General features: G+C 48.0%; 1 protein-coding gene across 5 annotated transcripts in view; it reads left to right on the top strand.

Annotated features, from left to right (window-relative positions):
* The window catches only part of SPON1 (spondin 1), a 258574-nt gene that overhangs the window by 233251 nt on the left and 4348 nt on the right, over positions 1-20975 (top strand). For 4 of the 5 annotated variants that reach the window (XR_007461763.1, XR_007461762.1, XR_007461764.1 and 1 more), the window contains exons 8-14: positions 9805-10006; positions 10966-11106; positions 11570-11645; positions 12606-12788; positions 17934-18104; positions 18197-18364; positions 19109-19273. Coding sequence is in view for 2 of the 5 variants with exons in the window: in XM_049649533.1 (XP_049505490.1) it covers positions 9805-10006; positions 10966-11106; positions 11570-11645; positions 12606-12788; positions 17934-18104; positions 18197-18364; positions 19109-19273 (1106 nt within the window). In the remaining 3 variants the exon portion in view is untranslated. The remainder of the gene's footprint in view (positions 1-9804; positions 10007-10965; positions 11107-11569; positions 11646-12605; positions 12789-17933; positions 18105-18196; positions 18365-19108; positions 19274-20975) is intronic. The other variant, XM_049649556.1, reaches the window with a different exon arrangement.

The following is a 20975-nucleotide window of genomic DNA, read 5'->3' as shown; positions in this document are numbered from 1 at the left end:
CAGCTGTGTCCAGTGCACCTGAGAGATCAAGTAAGATTAGGGCTGCATCATGCCTATTGGGTTGACCAACATGAAGAAAATCAGTGACCTTATTGAGAATCCTTTCCACTGAGCAATGGTGGGCAGCCTCCAGAGGGGTGAAATGTGAACAGAAAGTGAGGTTATAGAGTCAGCGAATACAGACAAGTCTTCTGAGTTCGCTGTGAAAGAAGAGTGGCTGGAACAACTACTGCTCCAAGGAGTAACAGAGTCAATGATGTTTTTTGTCTTCTTCTTTTTTAAGATGGGGAAGACTTTTCTGTAAATTTGTTATATATATATACGTATATATATATATACGTATATATATATTTAGGGACACCTTCCCAGCTTTCCCCCGTCCCTCAGACTTCATGAGACCCCAGTGGAACAGAATTAATCGATGGCAAACACCCAGACCTCCCAAACACCCAAACCCTCTCTGCTCAGTGCTACCAGCTCGTTAAGGGAAAGGAATTTTCCTTTGATTTTCCCATACCCCAGTCTCCCCTTCCCTCTTCCAAATCTCATTAGGAAGTCAAATTAGGAAGCCTCCACGCAGCCAAGTTTTGTTTTGCAGAAACAGCCCTGCCCCTCCTCACTGAGCCTGCCCGATTGAGGTTAATGGGATTCTATCCACCCTTGGGCCAGTGGAAAGCCGGGGTGACCTACTTTGTGAGGTCCTGCCCTGTGAAACTGACTTGCTTTTCAATGATCTTCATCTTTTTCCCCAGGACCACTTCTCAAAGGACAGCCATGAACGAAACAAATTAGCTGCTGACTTGTTTAGCTCAATAAATCAAGCTGTGGTTCTGTCAGCCCAGAGTGCAGGTAGAGACAGGAAAGACAGATTCTGAACAAAACCCACATCCTTCACCAGTTCCTCTGGCGCCTGAGTAGAAAACGACCAGGTTTCCTGCAAATCAGTTCTAAATTCCTACCACCCAGTTCCTCCAGGTTAATCTGAATGCTAGGAATTACTGGAACTTCTGCAAATAATCTTTATTCTTACAATGGATTTTATAAGGGACTGTAGTCTCTGTAATTATTTCCAGCCACTCTGTTTAATTCACATTTGATTAGACAACTGTCCTTGTTTTTGAGACAGATGAAGGGAGGGTGGACTAGAGACAGTCACCCTCTCCAGCAATCCTGCCCCGCAAATCACCCAAGCCATGGCTCTCCCCATGAGGACAAAGGCATCTCTCTCTTTCTCAGATCAGGGCTGAAAGTTTCAGGGCCCTTCCTGTCTCCTGTAGCACTTGCCCAGGTCTGCCGATACCTTCAGGATTGTAAAGACGCGTTGGACTAGAGGAGCAGGTGGTAGATCTAATTGGCCAGAGGGACCCGGAGCCCTAGATGCCTCCAGGTTATAAGCAGTTTTTCCGAGGCAGAAACCTCAGACCTACCACGCAGGACTTCAGCCTAGTGCGTGGCTCTTGCGCCCTCTAGTGGTTAGATTGAGTTTCTGCAACTTCGAAAGCTATGGGGGATTATTTGAAATACATGAGAGACAAAACTCGGCATATGAGTGACCTGAATCGCCAGTGACTAGAGTCTCACCAGTGACCTGAGTTACACTGGTTTGGATCTGAAATTTAGAAGGAGATAATAAGTTCTTAGGAGGAGCATAAAAATCCCTACTGCCTCTTTTCTTTTATGGTGTTCTTTGAAGTTTTGTTTGGAAAGGCTTAATGAGCAAGAAATCAACATTTACCAAGTCCTAGGATGTGCCGGTCACAATGACAAGCAGTTTCCTCACGAAAACCCCTTGGGTGGGTAAGATGATGCTCCCATTTTGCTGCCATAGTAGGTGCAAAGAGCCGGGGTGGGGCGGCAAAAAGCCCCTGGCACAGAGCTAGCAAGCGGCTGAACCCAGATGCAAATCCAGCTGCCTCTTCCAATATCCTTTGTTCTTCCCTGCGCACCATGCTGCCTCTCTGAATGTAAAAAGGTGAAGCACTTCTCCATGTCTTCATCTGGTCTTCCTTATTCATTTTTCTGGTGTGAATTTTCTGTTCATAACTTTCCTTTATCTGTCGCGATTGTGGTGTTTTTCTTACAGATTTGGATTAGCTCTGTATGTATGACAGTTACATTTGTCAGTCACACTGCATGGAGATGTTTTTTCCAACATGCCATTTTTTTTTCTCGCTAATTCAACCATGTTGTTTCATTACACAGATGTCTTTAGTTGGTTCATAATTCAATTACTTTTGTTATTGCTTTATTGTTTCAAAGCAGAGGAAATTAACATTTCTCTAGCAAATCAGTAATCGACATGTCCCCTATAATCTGGTTGCTGTCTATTTAACTCTGGATTATTTATTTAGGTATGTGAGATTAAGTGCAAATTCCACATTTTTAAAAGAAAAACTGCAGTTAAGTTGGCCCCACCCTGTTGGCACAATCTTTCCTTTCCCCCCTAATTTGAGAAGTCTGTTTTGTATAATACCATATCTAAAGTTTCTGGGATCTCCAATCTATGCCACTCATTTATATTTCTTTCTTGTCCTGAATAGGCTTCCATTTTAATTATCATGATTTATAATATACTGTTATCATGGTATGGCCAGATCAACTCTCTTTGCTAGAAAACTGATGAAAAACTTAAATCCCAGAACAGAAAAATAAAACCAAATTCACAAAATATCATATCTGGAAAGATATGGCATATAAGAAAGCATGAGTGTGGATTTTTATTATGGTTTGGACAAATTAAAGAACTCCAGTCGTACCAAGCATTTCCCAAAGAAAACTCCCATATATTCTTATCCATTTCATTATTTTAAATAGCATTTTTATTATGGAAGTAACAAATACTTTGAGGTGATTTTTAAATTAAATTTGAAGGTCAAAGAAAGTATAAGAGCTCCATTCATTTCCTAGATTAATAAGTAATTTATTTAAAACAAATATTTGAGGAGAATCCACTTCATGCCAAGTTCTAAGCCGGGCTCTGAGATAGAGCTGTAAGCAAGACAAAAATGGTCTCTACTCTTCTGGAACCTAATGTGCAAGATGGAAATTCAACCAGAACCCCAAGGAAAGAGTGAGCTCATCGTGCTCTGGGAAAGTGCACCCGGGGTCCTAAACAATTTGAAGAGAGGTCAGGAAATGCTTCCTGCAGAATGCATTATGGGAGCTGGGGATCAGGGGACAAATTTCCCAGTCAAGGGTAAGAGAAAAGAGCAGAGCATAACTGAAGATGCTAGAAAATTGCTAACATTGCCCCCAGGCCCGTACAGATTCAAGTTTGCCATATTACCCAACCTAAGGTCAGGCGTTTTGTGCAGGGATTGGTTGCCCCAAATTTCCTACTCCTTAAAACTCACCAAGGTCTGGAAGGATACGTCACTCAGGTTACAGATTTGGCCAAAGTGCATCGGTGGAAAACAATTTGCATCGTGTCTTACAAGACACGTGAGGTTCTCCGATGGTTAAGTCCATCAGCTGAGCAGAGTATCGGGATGGCCTGTTGGGTCAGGCTTGATTCGGTTTCCCCAGCACCGGACTCCTGAGCAGAGATGTCTTTGCCCCTTAGGTTGTCACTATGAATAGTGTCACCCATAGCTTACAGGATACAAATGACAATTCTGACAAAGCAAGCCACATGCTCAGGGAGATGGGAAGGTAACAGGTGGAGTGGTTGGTTTCTATGGCAATGGAAGACGAAGTATGCCCCCCAAGGCCTTGCTGGACTCCCCAAGGGGCCAAGAGCCAAGGAGGGCTGGGGCAAAAGCAGTCCCCTCAGATGTCCATGCTGTATGGTTTGCACCGACAGGAAGGCGGGCCCCAGACCATACACTGTGAGTCCCTAGTGAGCAAGGCTGCAGTTCTTGTAGAAGCCAGGTCTTTAAAGAAGCTGCTAAAAGCTAAAGCCACTCACCTACATGCCAGTAAATGCACACCTGGGAAAAGAAGATGAAATCCCCCAGTTTGTGCCTACGTAGTGGACTAGGTGTGTGGGGGACATTAGCGGTTTATAAAGGCTTCCTCAAAAAGCATCGTGGGAGCCTCACAGAAACCCTGCAGGTAGGTGGTGTCAGATGAAGAACCTGGGACTGGAGGACAGTGAGTGACTTACTGCCAAGACCTAGAGCTGGGGGTGGAAGAGCCCAAGTCTTCACACACTGCCTTGTTCAGCCCGCCCGCTGGGCACCGCGGTCCTGGGATGAAGCTTAGGGTCCCTGCCCTCAAGGAGCTCCCAATCTAGAGGGGGAAGACCGAATGATGACAGGGTGATGTCGATCATAGGGCACAGCTTCAGAGAGTATGGAGAGACACCACAGGCACTGGCCTCAGTCAGGGAGATCCAAAAGGCTCCAGGATGAGGTGACTCATGACCTGAAGCTTGAAAGAGGAGTAGACCAACACTCGTTAAACTCGAGGTGCATCCGGAGCACCTCGAGGGGTCGTTAAACTAGAATGCTGGGTCCTACCCCCAGAGTCTCTGATTAAGTAAACCTGGGGTGGGGCTCAAGAATCCGCATTTCTAACAAGTTACCAGGGGACCACACGGTGCAAACCACTGCAGAAGAGCTTTCCCAGCAGATGGAAGTGCACATGGGACCTGCAACTAGGCTGGTCTGGCCGGGGCACAGGGCGGCAGATGGGGTGGGCGGCAGGAGGCTGGAGAGGAGGGCGACACCGGGCCTTGCTGGGCTGCTGACACCCAAGCCAGGGCTCAGACCAGGCTCTTCCCCCACTCCTGTAACAGAACATAGACTGGCATCAGGCTATAATGGGTAGTCCACTCAGGAAGGCCTCCCTCCACTTCCCCCCTCTCTTTTCTGATCTCTTTACAACCCTACACTGCTTCTCTCAAGTGCCAGGTGCTGGACTAAGCACCGTATGCAAGTTCTCTCATTAAACACAGTAACCCTTTGGAGTAGACATATGGAGATCCCCATTTTACAGACGGGGACGCTGAGGCACAGAATGCTTTGGTAATTTGCCCCCAGGACCCGCAGCTCAAAGAGGTGACGCCAGACACACACCCAGGCTTCCGTTCCTCTCTGTGCGTGGCTTGACCCCATCTAGCCTGCCAGAGCCCAACGGGTCCAGTTCCACGAGGCCTAACCAGGTCTGGAGTCATTACTTTTGGGGACAGGTGAGGGGAGCCAGAAGCAGCTGGCCTCCACAGAGGGACACGGGGACTCCCCAGCAGCTGAGGTGCACCAGCTGCCAGCTGAACTGAACAGACACGTTGGTCCCCAGCCAAGGATTCCCCACAATTAGCAGCCTGGGGGTGTAGAGTCAGGCAGAGCTGCCTTTAAACCTCAGCCCCTACCAGCTGTGTCTCTTTAAAGGTCCATTAACCTTTATACCTTTCCACGCTTGCTTTCTTCTCTACAAAATGGGACAACTCAAACCCCACGGGATTGTCACGGGGGTGGGGAAATAAAATAACCCGGGTCTGCCACCCGGTGTGTGCTGAGTGCATCTAACTCTTCCTTCCCCAGCTCCCCAACCCCCGCCCCAGGGGGCCACCACCATTGTCCTCGCCCAGCCCTGGCCACGGCTGAGACCTCTTCTTAGCAACTTGAGGAGACAGAGGTTGAAGAATAATAGCCTCTTGTGGCTTGGGGGTTGACAGACAACCCATCTCCCCGGCTATATAGCCAGGTCCTTGCTCACCAACCGGAGGATGTGGCCACGGGCGAGTTCTGGTACCGGGGCAGGGCCGTGCTGTCAGCAGCCTCGTGAGGACAACAGAGGCAGCAAGCTGGGGAGACACTCCCCCACCTCTGACGGCACAATGTTGATCGCAGAGTGAAAACGGGGCAGGGAGAAGGAATTTGAAATTGATGATGAAAAGAGCGCTGATTCGAACTAATATTGCCTTGGGTCGTGGTCTTGTCTGCCATTTTTAACTTGGTGATTTTGGACAAGTTGCATAACATAAGCCCGTGAGCCTCAGTTTCCTCATGCATAAATTGGAATCAGTCATTCTTCCCTCAGGTCTGTTCTGAGGATTGAGTGAGGATATCCAAAAAAAGAAAGAAAGAAAGGCTTGGGGCATTGGTAAGCACTGATTTGTAAAGTCCATCCCAACACAGCTAGGCACACAATGGAACCGGTAAGCAAAGGGTTAATGGAACTGCCCTCAGCTGCAACTTTTCAGCCAAATGTCTTCCATTTGCCTTTAAACTGCCCTGATTCTGCTCCTGGGAGGAGGTGGGGCTGAGTTTTATCCTGTCTCCTCCTTTTGCTGCCTGTGGAGGAGCTTTCTGGGGACCCCATGTCTCTCAGTGATGGTCTTTGCTGAGTATCGGGCAGGCGAACTTGGGTTTGGCTACAGATTTGGTGAGCCAGGCAGGAGCTCTGCGCCCATGGTTTGTCGGCCCTGAGCTGCTAACAGGATTCTGGTGACTGGTCCAAGCAGTTGCCTAGGCTTTTTGTCGAGGGGCCCGACCTCAAGACCCCACTCCGACTGGGCACCATCGGCCTTCGGCACCTAAATTAACCTGCGGCAAGAAAATGGCTTTGGGTTTCGTTTAGACAGAGGTCTCTTGGTGAGTACTGCATACTCCATGGCATGGGAGGCTGCTTATTTCTTCCTCCCTCTGGTTTGGCTTTCTTAGATTTCTTCCTCTCACTCGGCTGCCTCCAAACACAGGATTTGGGTTCTCTTTGTCTCCTTTTCTTCTTTTTTTTAATTTTTTTTTTTACGTTTATTTATTTTTGAGACAGAGAGAGACAGAGCATGAACGGGGGAGGGTCAGAGAGAGAGGGAGACACAGAATCCGAAGCAGGCTCCAGGCTCCGAGCTGTCAACACAGAGCCCGATGCAGGGCTCGAACTCACGGACTGCGAGATCATGACCTGAGCCGAAGTCGGTCGCCCAACCGACTGAGCCACCCAGGCGCCCCTCCTTTTCTTAAGAGAGGGCAGACTAGCCAATTGTTTGGTTCAGTCAGTGAAGCTCTGAATTTTAGGGAGGAACTAGAAACTAGGAAGCCATTTGGTTCTGTGGGTGAAGCCTCAACTTTTGCGGAGGAACCAGTGCCCACGGAGGCACTCTGGGCTTCATTAGGCTTGCTGCAGCTTGTGATATCTTCGAATAAAACCAGCCGTGTTCTAATTGGAAAATGGAAAGTCCCTGCTTGATCCCCACATGCAGCCCTTTCGGCTCTGTTCTCCAAAATAGGGCAATCTTCTTTTGTAACACTGGCCACAATAGTCCTTCGACTCTTGAGAAAAATGACCAATTAATGAATCCGTAAATTATACCACCTTGCAATTAGATTTGTGTTGTAAAAAAGGGTAGAGACTTGGAAATTGGGCCTTTAAGATTTTTTCTGCATCTTGTTTGTGTATTTGTATGTGTCCATGTGTGTGAGCTATTTGCTCTCCATCTGCATGGTGTTGCTAAAGTTAATTTGTAAAAGAGTTCTGGTTAGTTAAAAAGCAAACGCTTGTTCGAATTGGACATTCTAAAACTCAAAGACTGAAACTAACCCAAATGATTTTCACATGATCTTGGAAAATACTGAGTAGTAAAACTAATTTAAGGTTGCTGGTTTAATTAAAATGGACACGTGCTTAGAATTAAAAGCACTATAATATAAAACTTTTATTCTGCTTGTGTTTATTGAAAGTCACATAAGTTCCTGTTATCTCCATTGCAAAATTTGTCAAAAAAGGGGAAGAAACTTAAAAAACAAAACAAAACAAAAAACCTTAGAACTTTTTGTAATGCCTGATGAAGTTTTAAGCACCAAGCCTGGAGAAGACCGGCAGGTAGACTTTACCAGGAGCCAAAAACAACAGGTAATTTTCAATATTTGCTGGTATTTATAGATCCCTTGACAAGCCGGGTTGAAGCTCTTTCCCCTGCCATTCAGTGAAGTCCTCAGAAGTTGTCCAAACACTTCTAAGTAGGGGAAAGTAGGTGATGTGCATTGAGGGCACTTGTTGGGATGAGCACTGGGTGTTGTATGGAAGCCAATTTGACAATAAAGTATACTTAAAAAAAAAAAAAAAACACTTTTAAGCAAAAACATTCCTAGGTTTGGATTGCCACTAACCATTCAGAGCGACAATGGAACAGTGTTTGCAGCACAAGCCAGACAAACCGTGCCCAATGCCTTGGGTGTCCAGTGGAAATTACACACTTCCTGGAAACCCCAACCAGCTAGAAAAACCAAGAAAGGAAAAAAAAAAAAAAACCTTTGGCAAAGATCTGCCAAGAAACTAACTTAACTTGGGGAAGAAGCCTTGCTGGTTGTTCTGCTTTAGGTACGAGTGGCCCCTAGACATGGGCTTGAGTTAATAAGCCCTTATGAAATGGTATATGGAAGACTGTTGTTACACCCTTTTCATAACTTAGGAGTTCCTCACATCAGGGAATTGGATAATTTCAGGGAGGTCCAGCAGGTTAGGTAAGTTCACTTCCAGCAGGTTGACGTGCCCCACAGACGTGCCCTTGCACCGACTGTATCCTGGAGACTTGGTATCACTAAAGACCTGAAGAGTGAGCACCCAGAGGGCCAGCTTCAACTTCAGCGAGGCTCACTCTTCAGGGACACTGAGGGGAGTCAAGCCGTGGATTCCTCACATTCAACATACGAGAATCCGCAGGTTCCCTACAGCCTGCCAGCAAGGAGGACCTCAAAAAAAAGCACTGCTTGGAGCAGTGAGCCTCTGGCAGACCCCTCCTATTCAGGAGAGCTGGCCTGAAGACCTCAATACATGCAACAAGCTTGGTTAAAACACCTCTCCCCAAAGGTCCTAGATACAATGTAGTACAAACACTAATAACCAAACTACAAAATCTTGGTAATGCAGGGGCACCTGGGTGACTTGTCGAACTTCAGCTCAGGCTTGTGGGTTAGAGCCCCGCATCGGGCTGTGTGCTGACAGCTCAGAGCCTGGAGCCTGCTTCAGATTCTGTTTCCCTCGCGCGCTCTCAAAAATAACTCTTAGTAATGCAGAATGTTGGGTTTCAGCCTGGGACTGAAGAGTATCTCTAAGTGAGTGCAGGAAGTTTCCATTCCCCAGCTCTGATCTGTGCCCCATCTCAGCAGGAAGTAACTAAAATGGTCATTGTCCCAATTCCCTCAAGAATGAGGAATGATCAAAAGAGGGTAGGGATTGAAACCGGTAACCAGAGAGATAATGTGGCTGATCGCAGCTGCAGACTAGTAAGTGCAGCTGTGACTCTTTACCCAGAACTTTTTCATTTGCCTTCCAATTTCCCCAACTCTCCTCCTTAGGAGCAGATTTGAGGCTTGCCCTCGCGTCTCTGCCTTTGGCTGCCTCTCAAATCAACTCTTTCCTTGCTGCATCCTTGGTGACTCGGTGATCATCTTTGCTGGGCATCAGGCAGACAAACTTGGGTTCAGTTACAATAACACAAAGTATTTGTTCATTTACTCAGAAACAGTGAGCATCTACTCTGTGCCAGGCACTGTTGTAGGCACTGGAAATCAAGCCATAAATAAGACAGACAAAAGCCCTGCTTTCCTGGGGCTCACCCTCCAGTGAGAGTTGACAGTCAATCAACAGCTGAACAATAAGAAACATCTACAAAAACAGTTTAAGTGCCTTGAACAGATTAAAACTGGATATGATGGTAGCATATGATTCTCTCCACGTGTGGCCAGTGGAAGGGCTCAGGATAGCAAAGGGTGTAAAACAGGAGTGGCCACAGGCAGAGATCAGTGGAAGACCAAGAATCCTTGGTCCTTCTGTCCTCTCCTCCTTCAGCTCTGGTCTGGCCTGATGTCCCTCAGAGTGTGTACCCCCCAGACCCCCTAACGTAACGTATCTGGTTTCCAGGAGAGCGGCACCCTCGGCTGAATTTTCAGTGGACAGGACACGCCACTTGATGTCCTTCCTGACCATGATGGGCCCCAGTCCCGACTGGAACGTGGGCCTGTCTGCAGAGGATCTGTGTACCAAGGAGTGCGGCTGGGTCCAGAAGGTGGTACAAGACCTGATCCCCTGGGACGCCGGCACCGACAGTGGGGTGACCTATGAGGTGGGTATATGCCTGTGGTGGTGAGGGACAAAGCTTTCTGGGTGCTTTCTCTTCCCCCAGCCTTGTGCTGGGGGTCCCAGACACAAATGTGGTAAAGGAATCCACAGTCTGGAAGGGGAGGCCGGTGTAGTTTCACCCTCACATACCATATACAGTATGACCCACACAGCTGGCCAGGAGGCCATGGAGAGGGAATCTGCTAAAAAGCAGTTCCTAGGTAAGCAAGGGAACAGCAGGAAATGGGCATGGAAGCAAAAAGCAAGAGACGGGGCTGAGAATAGGGAACAACAGAAGCTGATGTATGTGAGGCTGGGCCAGATCCTGGAGGTTTCCAGACACCTAGGTTAAGGACTTTGGATTGTCTCCTGATTTAATATTTTTCATTGCATTGAAATCCGAAGCCATTGGAAAACCAGTGGCAGGGCAGTATGTTGGAAAACCCCAGTTTGTGAGCCAAACTGGGACTACCACCTGACTTGTAAATAAGGTTTTCAAACCCCGCCGCCCACATTCAATTACATGTTGTAGGGAGCTGCTCTCTCCCTACAAAAGCTGAGTCGAGTAGTTGGAGCCGACACAGTGGGACCCACAAAACCTAAAATATTTACCATCTGACCCTCTCTAGACTAGTTTGCCAACGCCTGGTCCATCAGGAAGAGCTCTGGATTCAGGCCAGCCTGGTTCAGCTGTTTCCTAGTTGGGATGAGCTCTCTGAAACTTTGTCTTCATCAGGACGTAATCCTGAGTACCTGGGAGAATCTGAAAATCGAGGTCTACCGATTTTTTTTGCACGATACACGGCGTGAATAGAATTGCATTAACACCAGAGGCAGAGCTGTTGTGAAATCCCTAACAATTAGGTTTTTGTTCTGATCATATTGCAATCAAGTTGCTTTTGTGGTTTTTAAACACTCTGTTTCCCACACTCTCTCTCTCTGTGTTCTCTTCCCCGCTGACAGTCACCCAACAAGCCCACAATTCCCCAGGAGAAAATCCGGCCCCTGACCAGCCTGGACCATCCTCAGAGTCCTTTTTACGATCCAGAGGGCGGGTCTATCACTCAAGTAGCCAGAGTTGTCATCGAGAGAATCGCCCGGAAGGTACTGGGGCTAGAGCTCACCCTGCCACAGACCCTTCCCACCAGGAGTGCGAGCCGACTATACCCCTATCTGCTCAGGAATCATGAGGTCCCTGGCGTATTCCAAAACACAGGACTCCTGGACCGCCTGAGGTTTCTAAGCATGCAAATTATTCGTAAGATCTAAATGAGCAAAATCAACATTACAGTGGGGTTCTGTGCTCCACTGAATGATTTGGTCCAGACAGATAGGTATCCTAGTGAGTTCCATAACTGATTACTGACGTCTGCCATGGGTCAGGGACTGGGAAGCTGTGGCTTTCTTGCCATTTCTCTTTCAGTGTGATCGTAAATGTTGGCTCGGAACTCCACCGTGGCCTGGGATTTGCACGCAGGGTGGGCATCCGATTTTACCTCCTCCCTCGTCTGACCCCAACACGTGCCACTGTTTGATGGGAGCCCTCCAAGAAAAATTCCTTTTGCAGGGGGAACAATGCAATATTGTACCTGATAACGTCGATGATATTGTCGCAGATCTGGCTCCAGAAGAGAAAGATGAAGGTATGTAAGTTTTCTTGGTTGCAGGTAGCAATATAACCTGGCAATACCTTCTGAGAAATCAGTTTGCGAACAGGTTTTCAGAGCTGCAAAAATAGTATGTCCTTTGACTTGGCAGTCCCTTCTTTGAGGACTTCTTCCTGGAAGATAAGCCAAAATGAGGCCAGGACTCAAAGAAGACGTGTTCACCAGTATCGGGCCTTTGCATGGGCGTCCTGGGACCCCCGGCACTCCCCACTTTGATGGTCACTCTGGCCTGTGAGGCAGCGTGGACACGTCCACTTCCCCGGCAAGGAAAGGGAGGCCTAGATCCTACGGTCAGGAGGGAGCAGCAGGCCCATGCCTTCAACCCCTTCTCTCATGGGATCTGGAGCCACACCACTTGGGCTTTTTTCTGTGGCCTTGGGCAGGACGCTTCCATGCTACCTCACTGTCCTCACCTGTAGAATGGGGATTAATAACAGAACCTGCCTCGCTGAGTGTTGCTGTGAGAACCAGATGGGACAAAACATGTGAGGTTCTTACAATGATGCTGGTGTGTAATAAGTGCTGGGCGAACATTGGCTGCCCTCATCGTGACACCTGTGTATGGGGTCGTTGAGAAGATTAAACAGCAACACACACACACACACAGAAGGCTGTGCTTCCCCAATTGCCTGTGATCTGCCTGTACACCCGCAGAAACCGTGTCTGCCAGGAGTGAGGGGCCAGAAAAGAGAGACCCTCATGTGTTGAGGGGAAGGGTTAGTAGGACTCTTCCCTGTCGCTTAGATACTCATGGAATGATTAAAATATCGCCTTTAAAGGCAAGTGAATAGCTGCTTCCACCCCAAGAGCGCCCAGGTTTGCTGAGGCAGGGCAGGCAACGCAGATTTTCTTATCCCCAAAGGAGCTTTCGTGGGGATAGGGCTGGCTCCAGTGTCCACAGGCTCCCAAGGTAAACCTGTCCCACGCTCTTTCCAGATGACACCCCCGAAACCTGCATCTACTCCAACTGGTCCCCGTGGTCTGCCTGCAGCTCCTCCACCTGTGACAAAGGCAAGAGGATGCGGCAGCGCATGCTAAAGGCGCAGCTGGACCTCAGCGTCCCCTGCCCGGACACCCAGGACTTCCAGCCCTGCATGGGCCCCGGCTGCAGTGACGAAGGTGAGGCTACAGCCCAGGTGAGCGAGGAGCTGGCAGAGGCTTGTTCTGTGTTGTGGCGAGGGGCGCCTGGGTGGCTCGGTCATCTAAGCATCTGACTTCGGTTCAGGTCATGAACTCATGGCTTATAGGTTAGAGCCCCGCATGGGACTCTGTGCTGACAGCTCAGAGCCTGGAGCCTGCTTCGGATTCTATGTCTCCCTCTCTCTCCGCCCCTCTCTTGCTCGCACTCTGCCCCTCCCTCCCTCCCTCTCTCTCTCTCTCTCTCTCTCTCTCTCTCTCACACACACAAACCAACATTAAAAATATTTACAGAAAAAAAGAAACAGGTGAGCAGGTTGGCCAACACTGAATCTCAATCCATCGCCCTAGTGGGACATGACCATCGTGGGCCTTCGTGTTCTATTCACACCCGAGTTAGAGCACCTCCTTCCTGTGTCAGGACCTCGGGGCTGATTGCAAGGATCCTGTCTAGCTCTCTGCGACTGCTCAAAAATCAGGCCTGAGCTGTGAACTTGCATGGCCTCTGTCATGATGGCACAGGCTTCAGAATGGCACTGATCTGATTGCTGTGCAAAGGTCAGCTGCCTACTTTCCAGGGTACAGCTGTACTCTCCACCTGGACAGGTCTAGTCTCTATACCATGAGCTTAACTGTCTCACAGGTGCAATGAGGCAACAGGAAGAGATATAGAAATTGGGCTGGTTTATGCCAGGAAGAAAACCACTTCCAAGCTGAGTATAATTGAAGAAAGCTTATCCCACTGTGGGTCATTCTCCCTCTGGTTCTTGCTGGGGACAGTAATACATCTCCTGGCTGCACTCCCATGGTGACTTATTGCCATTTGTGCCTTTGATAAGGCACTTCAGAGGGGAGTGAACCCCCCCCACTTCCATGTATTCTAGATATTAATCCTTATCAGATAGGATTTGCAAATATTTTCTCTCATTCCATAAGTTACCGGTTCACTGTTGACCATATCCTTTTGCCCAAATTCTAAAGTTTCGTGAAATCTGGGTTTGTTTTTTCCCTTTGGTTGCCCGTGCCTTTGGTATCCTATCCAAGAAATCATTGCTAGATTAAGTGTCCTGAAGGTTTTGCCCTAGGTTTTCTCTTAAGTTTATAGGTCATTGATCCATTTCAAGTTAATTTTTATATACGATATTAGGTAAAAGTCTCCATTCTTTTAAATGGGGGTATCCACCTTTCCCAGCACCACCTATTGAAAAGCCTGTCCTCTCTCTATTGAGTGGTCTTGGAACCCTTTTCAGATTATTTGCCCATTTGCGTGAGACTTTATTTCTAGGCTCTCTGTTCCAGTCCATTGATCTGTAGGTCTGGCTGTATGCCAGCACCACACAGCTTTGATTCCTGTAACTTTGTAGTTAAATTTTAAAATCAGGAAGTGTGAATCTTCCAACTTTGTTCTTTTTCAAGGTTGTTTTGATTATTCGGGGGTCCTTAAGATTCCCTATGGAGTGTAGGCTAGATTTTACTATTTCTGCAATTGTGCCTGCTTTTTGTGCCTGACGTGTGTACATGCAGCCCAGAAGCTACCCCACTCAACGCCAGATTAAGTTCTCTTGTGCTCACATCCGGTTGCCTTCCGCACTTGATTATTCAGGGTGTGGTTAGAACAGGAAGGAAGCAGAGACCCCTTTGGATGTTCCAAAGGAATTAGACTGCATGAATATACATCTTATTGTAGCGGGTGCATCTTCATTTCTTCCTAATCCTCTGGGCCAGCCCTTTAGTCCACGCCTTATCTCCCCACTCCCACCCATCTTCCAGGGCCCCACTAGAGGGATCTTCTACAAAGATCTGATCATTTCACTCCCCAGCTAAAAGATCTGTGGCTCCTTTTGGCCCATGTGCAAACTCCTCAGCTTAATTTACAGGGCAAATAGTCCTGCAGCGACCCCGGGTGCAAGGCCAGGGCAAAATGAGTACTGTGACACAAATCCACACCACATGAGTTACACTGCAACACTAAAGACACACGGTCAGTAAAGGCACTTGGGGACAGCCATTTGGGGGTCACTGGAAGAGTTGAGCCTCAAGTCCAAGCTCTACCTGTCAGGTACACAGTGGGTGGTGGCCAAATTCTGCCTTCCTGGCGTAATGTCTTGCCAGGTCCTGGAAAGCGTGAGGTGGGACTTGTCAAGCCTGGTACCCCTAACTATTTCTGTACCAGCCTAACCATTATTACACTGGAACATCGTGTTCTTTGTACGGGCTTCCTTTGGTTAGCCTTGTCCCTGGGCCTAACGTGTGGGTCCCGGGAGAGAAACCTACAGTGTCCCCCCGGCACTGTCCAGAGATTAAATCACCATGGGTAGGCATCACACCTGGCAAGCGACAGCCACATTCATGTGCAGGCTGGACTCACAGTTCTTCTAACTTCATCTCCCAATACCATGTACATAAACACTCCGTACTGGGGTGTTGGCATAAGCTATCCGTTCACCTTTAAAAGCAAATCTCCTTTACCCTACAAAAGTATACTCAGGTGTGCCCTCTTGTGTGAAATCTTCCCCTAAACTCCAAGGAGTGGGTTTTTCCCCTCTGTGTTACCTTTGCTGTCATATTTTCAGTACCTGAAATTATTGTGCCCAGCTCTTAGAAGAGAACAAGATCCATATCTTACGTTATCTTTTTAACCTCAGAGCATACCACTAGGCATTCAAAGCATTCAGTACGTCTTCATTGATATGGATAAACGTATGACATCATTTCCTTTTTCTTTTAAAGAACTAAGACACACGCGTGTGCGTGCACACACACACACACACTCCTATGTTTCCACCAAGGGTAGTTCCCACCCCTATTTGGAAACGGGACTACCAAGCCATGCTGCGGGCTTTATCCTCCCCCTGCTCCCCACCTCCAGTGTCACCTACATGTTCATGGCCTTTGCTAACCCCTAGGGATAGAAGCAAAGCCATATATAGCCCAAGACGTCCACACAAAAGAATGGTTCTACTGCCTTCCTCACTCTTCCTCTGTCCCCTGGCACACAGACATTCCTTCCCCACACTACCATTTGTTCTCTGTTAGCAGCTGGGGTATTCTCTTGGTTGCCAGCCTCAACAGAGGCAATGAGAGGTCGGTGGTCACTTAGTGTAATCTGTTTGGGTACAAATCCACCCTGTGTTTGTCTTCAGGTCCCTATATCCGAAAGCCAGTCGCAATCTTTACCCTCCGGAACAAAATTCTCATCAGTTTTTCTAGACAGGGAACTGGCAGCTTTAGAGAAGAACTATAAAATCTCAGGTTCCTCTGAGCAACAGAACTTACATTGTATCTCAGAATATATATAATACCTTTCCAGCACTGTCCAGTAGAAGTTTGTGATGGGAAAGTTCTGTATCTGTATTATCCAAAATGGCAGCAACTAATCATACGTGTATGATTACAAACTACATTTGTACATTCAAATGTAGTTAAGTGACAGAGGGAAGTGAATTTTTAATTTTATTTAATGGTCTTAGATATAGGATACACCCTAGACCATGCAGATATAAAATCTAAGATAAATTATTATATAAAATAAAACATTCTTGTACCCATCCAAGCAGCTTTCAACTGTATTGTCCTGAAATAAGGAGTAATCCATGCACCTGGAAAACGGGCATGTCCTTTTAGAGAACAATTCCTGGTTTCAAGATTTATACCTTTTAAGTTCCCCTCCATCCCCAACTGCCTGACTCCCCTTGAATGCCACCCAGTTCTGTTTTAATTCCAGGATATTTAACATACAGTGTTATGTTTGTATCAGGTGTACAACAATTCCATACATTACTCCGAACTCATCTGAAGTGTACTCTTAGTCCCTGTTACCTAGTTCACCCATCCCCCACGCCCGGAACAGTTTCTGTATAGTTGAGACAAACCAAAAAAGACTTTTAATGCCCCTTGCTTTATTTCTGAAATTCCACAAGTAAAATCCTACAGGATCTTTCTCTGACTTATTTTGCTTAGCATTATGCTCTCTAGCTCCATCCATGTTGCAAATGGCAAGATTTCATTCTGTGTTATGGCTGAATAATATTCCATTGTATACATATACCATTTCCTTTATCAACAAGCGATGGACACTTGCGTTGCTTGCATAATTTGGCTATTGTAAACAATGCTGCAATAAACACAGGAGTGAATATATCCTTTCAAGTTAGTATTTTTGTATTTGGGGATAAATACCCAATAGTGTAGCATTGGATCAGAGGACAGTTCAATTTTTAACTTTTTGAGGAACTTCTAGTGTCTTTCCACAGTGGCTACTCTAGTTTGCATTCCCACCAACAGTGCACGAGGGTTCCTTTTTTTCCACATCTTCCCCAACACCTGTTGTTGCTTTTATTTTAGCCATTCTGATGGGTGTGAGGTAGGTAATAGCTCATTGTAGTTTTGGTTTACATTTCCCTGATGAGTGATGTTGGGCATCTTTTCATATGTCTGTTGTCCCTCTGTGTGTCATCTTTGGGGAAATGTCTGTTCGTCTCCTGCCCATTTTTAAATTGGATTATTTGGTTTTTGGGTGTTGGGTTTTATAAGTTCTTTATATATTTTAGATACCAGCCCTTTATCAGAGAGGTCATTTGCAAATATCCTCTCCCATTCCGTAGGTTGCCTTTTAGCTTTGATTGTTTCCTTTGCTGTGCAGAAGCTTTTAGTTTGATGTAGTCCCAATAGTTTATTTTTGCTCTTATTTCTCTTGCCTCGCGGGACTTAACTAGAAAAATGTTGCTACGGCCCATGTCAGAGGAATTACTGCCTGTGCTCTCTTCCAGGATTTTTATGGTTTCAGGTCTCACATTTAGGTCTTAAGCCATTTTATTTTTATGTACGGTGCAAGAAAGTGGTTCAGTTTCATTCTTTTGCATGTAGCTCTCCAGTGTTCCCATCACCATTTGTTGAAGAGACCATCTTTTTCCCCATTCAAAACCGTGCACTGGCACAAAAACAGACCTTGTAGATCAGCGGAACAGGACAGAAAGCCCAGAAACAAACTCGTGATTATATGGTCAGTTAATCTTTGACAAAAGAGGCAAGAATCCACAATGGGGAAAAGACAGCCAGTTCCTTCTCGATTCCTGCCCTGGAGAGCTGGGCACGTGGGCTGCAGCGGCGCCTGCTCGTGTGTTGCAGACGGCTCCACCTGCACCATGTCCGAGTGGATCACCTGGTCGCCCTGCAGCATCTCCTGTGGCATGGGCATGCGGTCCCGGGAGAGGTATGTGAAGCAGTTCCCTGAGGACGGCTCTGTGTGCACACTGCCCACTGAGGAGACGGAGAAGTGCACGGTCAATGAGGAGTGCTGTGAGTAGGGGTGCCCAGCCAGCAGGGGCTAGGGGAGGAGAGGGGGTGCTCCCAAGGCGGCAGCCGTGACCCCAACAGGGCTGGCCTCCCAGCTCCCAGCAGCTGCCTGATGACCGAGTGGGGCGAGTGGGATGACTGCAGCGCCACCTGCGGGATGGGCATGAAGAAGCGGCATCGCATGGTCAAGATGAGCCCGGCGGACGGCTCCGCGTGCAAGGCCGAGACCTCCCAGGCGGAGAAGTGCATGATGCCCGAGTGTCGTGAGTGGCCGTGGGGCAGGGGATGGGGGCGGTGGGCCAGACCACAGAACCCCTGCCACTACCACCAGCAAGGCCGGAGGCTGGGCGCGTGCTGGGAGAACATACGGCCCACTGTCCTTGCAAGAGCCATCAAGCGGGGCCTCCCTTGAGGGACATTCTGAGCGAGGCTGGGATGGCAAACTGGCGACCTCTGGAAAGCACTCGTCAGCAGCTGTGTTTTATAGGACCCCAGAGTATCCTGGTGGGAGGCGGGTGATATTGTAATACATTCGGGCAGGACATCCACCCCTCAGGTCATAGGCCCCCACTCTTGTTCTGCACTGGACAAGCCTGGCCCCATAAAGCATTACAACCCCAGCCCTACCCACAAATGCACACAGACCCACACATCAGTACACATGCACGCACATGCACACAAGTAGCGGTCACCCTAGGGATTTTAGCAACAAAGTGTCCAAAAATGTACTGCATGGTCTTGGGGGAGTGTGGGGTGTTGCAGGCGGGGACTTGTGTATTCCTATTGCTGAGCTACATCAGCAGGGGAGATGCAGGAGAGTGACAGGAAGGGCAGTCGTCTGCTGAGCCACTTCTTGCTCCACGGGGTCACTTGGGTCACCTGAAGGCGGTCAGTCCATGGCACTCGACTCCAGGGGCCAGAGTGGGGAACAGAGGGTAGGGGACACAGGGAAATCAAAGAAAGTAAAGGGAGCCTGTTCTCAGTGGCAAACCTGGCTCTTGGCCTAGACACCATCCCCTGCTTGCTGTCCCCGTGGTCCGAGTGGAGTGACTGCAGCGTGACCTGCGGGAAGGGCATGCGGACCCGCCAGCGGATGCTCAAGTCTCTGGCGGAACTCGGAGACTGTAACGAGGAGCTGGAGCAGGTGGAGAAGTGCATGCTGCCCGAATGCCGTAAGTCCTGCAGCCCAGCCGCCTGCTGGGGACGAAGAGCACAGGCTTTGGGTCTCCATGTTAGCACAGATCTTTAACCTTCAGTCTCCTCACTAGCAAGAGGGGGTCCTGCTACCAGCTACACGACACCCAAACCGCACGTTGCTATGAAGTCTAAAGAGGAGACGGAGATGGGAAACACATAGCACAGGCTCTTGTCAAGGAGCCTCATTATGTGGCTCTTGCCCTCCCCGCCTCCACAACTCTCTGATCCATGGGCTTTCCAACCTTTTTACTTCTATTCCTTTTCCCTGTGACCATTTGCCCACAACTAGAGGGTGGACGTGAAGTCAGTAACTTCTGTACTTTTGCAGCCTTGCTAAGACCAGCAACGAAAAGCTCAATGCCCACCCCCGCCTCTTGCAAAACCTCTTTGATCACCTGCATTTCTCGGGTACTGATCTCCAAGGAGAGGGAGGGAGCCCATTTTTCTGGCTAATCTTCCAAGAGAGCTTCTCTTTTAGGAAGTAGAAAGTCAGGCTTGCTAGGATGGGTTTTTTTGGCTTCCTCTGAGAGGAAGGTCCCAGCTTTGTCCCTTACGCAGATGACCGCCCCCCTGCTCAACTGTAAAATAGCAAGAAACATTTCCTAGGTTCCTCTGAGGATTAAACCACATAACTGGTCCAAGTGCCAAACACTAGACCTGGCAGGTGTGTTACACTCAGTGTTCCATATTACAGTTCCCAAGCTGTTTTAGCTACATGTGGTCATGTGTGGAGATGACCCAGACCATCAAACTGAGGCTGAGGCTTTGAATAACTAAGGTTGACCCTGTGTTCAACCCATCTCACCAAGAGTGGGGGCTCCAGAACCTCTGACCGAGACACTTACCCACTGAAACGTATATTCACAGGGTTCACTGAATGGAGAACAACGCTTCCTGTGCGCCAGGAACTGAGCTGGGAAGATTTCATTTAGTCTTCACAACTAATGAGAAAAATACCATTATCCTCATTTTACACATAAGCTGCCTGAGCTCACAGGGAGAAAGGCCAAAAATTACTGACCCAAATGAGTTCTTCCTAGATCTACATTCTGCAGACCCAGTGAGGAGTCCAGAATCCTTTGCCTCCTTAGGTCACATTCTCAGAATCAGACCGTTGCGTTATTTTCCCTCTACTTTGTGAGGTGTTGGCTTAATAAGAATATGCTGGATCCTATACCCTGATAGACCATTAAGACCCCCACTTGTCCCCACCCCTCTTCTCTAATGAATTTTCTGTTTCTGGCTCCTGCGATTTTTGCACAAACTGCCATCTGTAGGACCCGGGGAGATGTTGAACGAGAAGCTACCAGAGCCTTACTGCAAAAGTCACAATGGCCTTGGGTATTGGTCCACAGGGGTCAGCTCTGAAAAATACCCAGTCCTTGGGACTGTGGAAGATGGCTCTATGCCACTTAGGGCTGATTTGACAATACTCTAGCTGCTCACAGGGAAGGGTGAGAGACTCTGAACATATCTTCCAAATTCCTCGAGTCATTTGGGCACAGAAGGTGGGTTATGACCTGGACACCAACCCTGTGGGCTGAAGTCAATCTGCATGTAGGAACCTCCCAGTTTCTTCTGTAAAATGGGAAAACAGCACCTTCTCTGCATCTCTCAGACTTGTGTGGAGATGTTCAGAGGAAAACGCAAGTGGCCATATGCTGTTTCAGACATGAG

The sequence above is a fragment of the Panthera uncia genome, chromosome D1, assembly GCF_023721935.1.
Source record: "Panthera uncia isolate 11264 chromosome D1, Puncia_PCG_1.0, whole genome shotgun sequence".
NCBI classification, from domain to species: Eukaryota; Metazoa; Chordata; class Mammalia; order Carnivora; family Felidae; genus Panthera; species Panthera uncia.
Note: the sequence above shows the minus strand (reverse complement) of the source record. Positions and strands in the feature narration are given on the sequence as shown.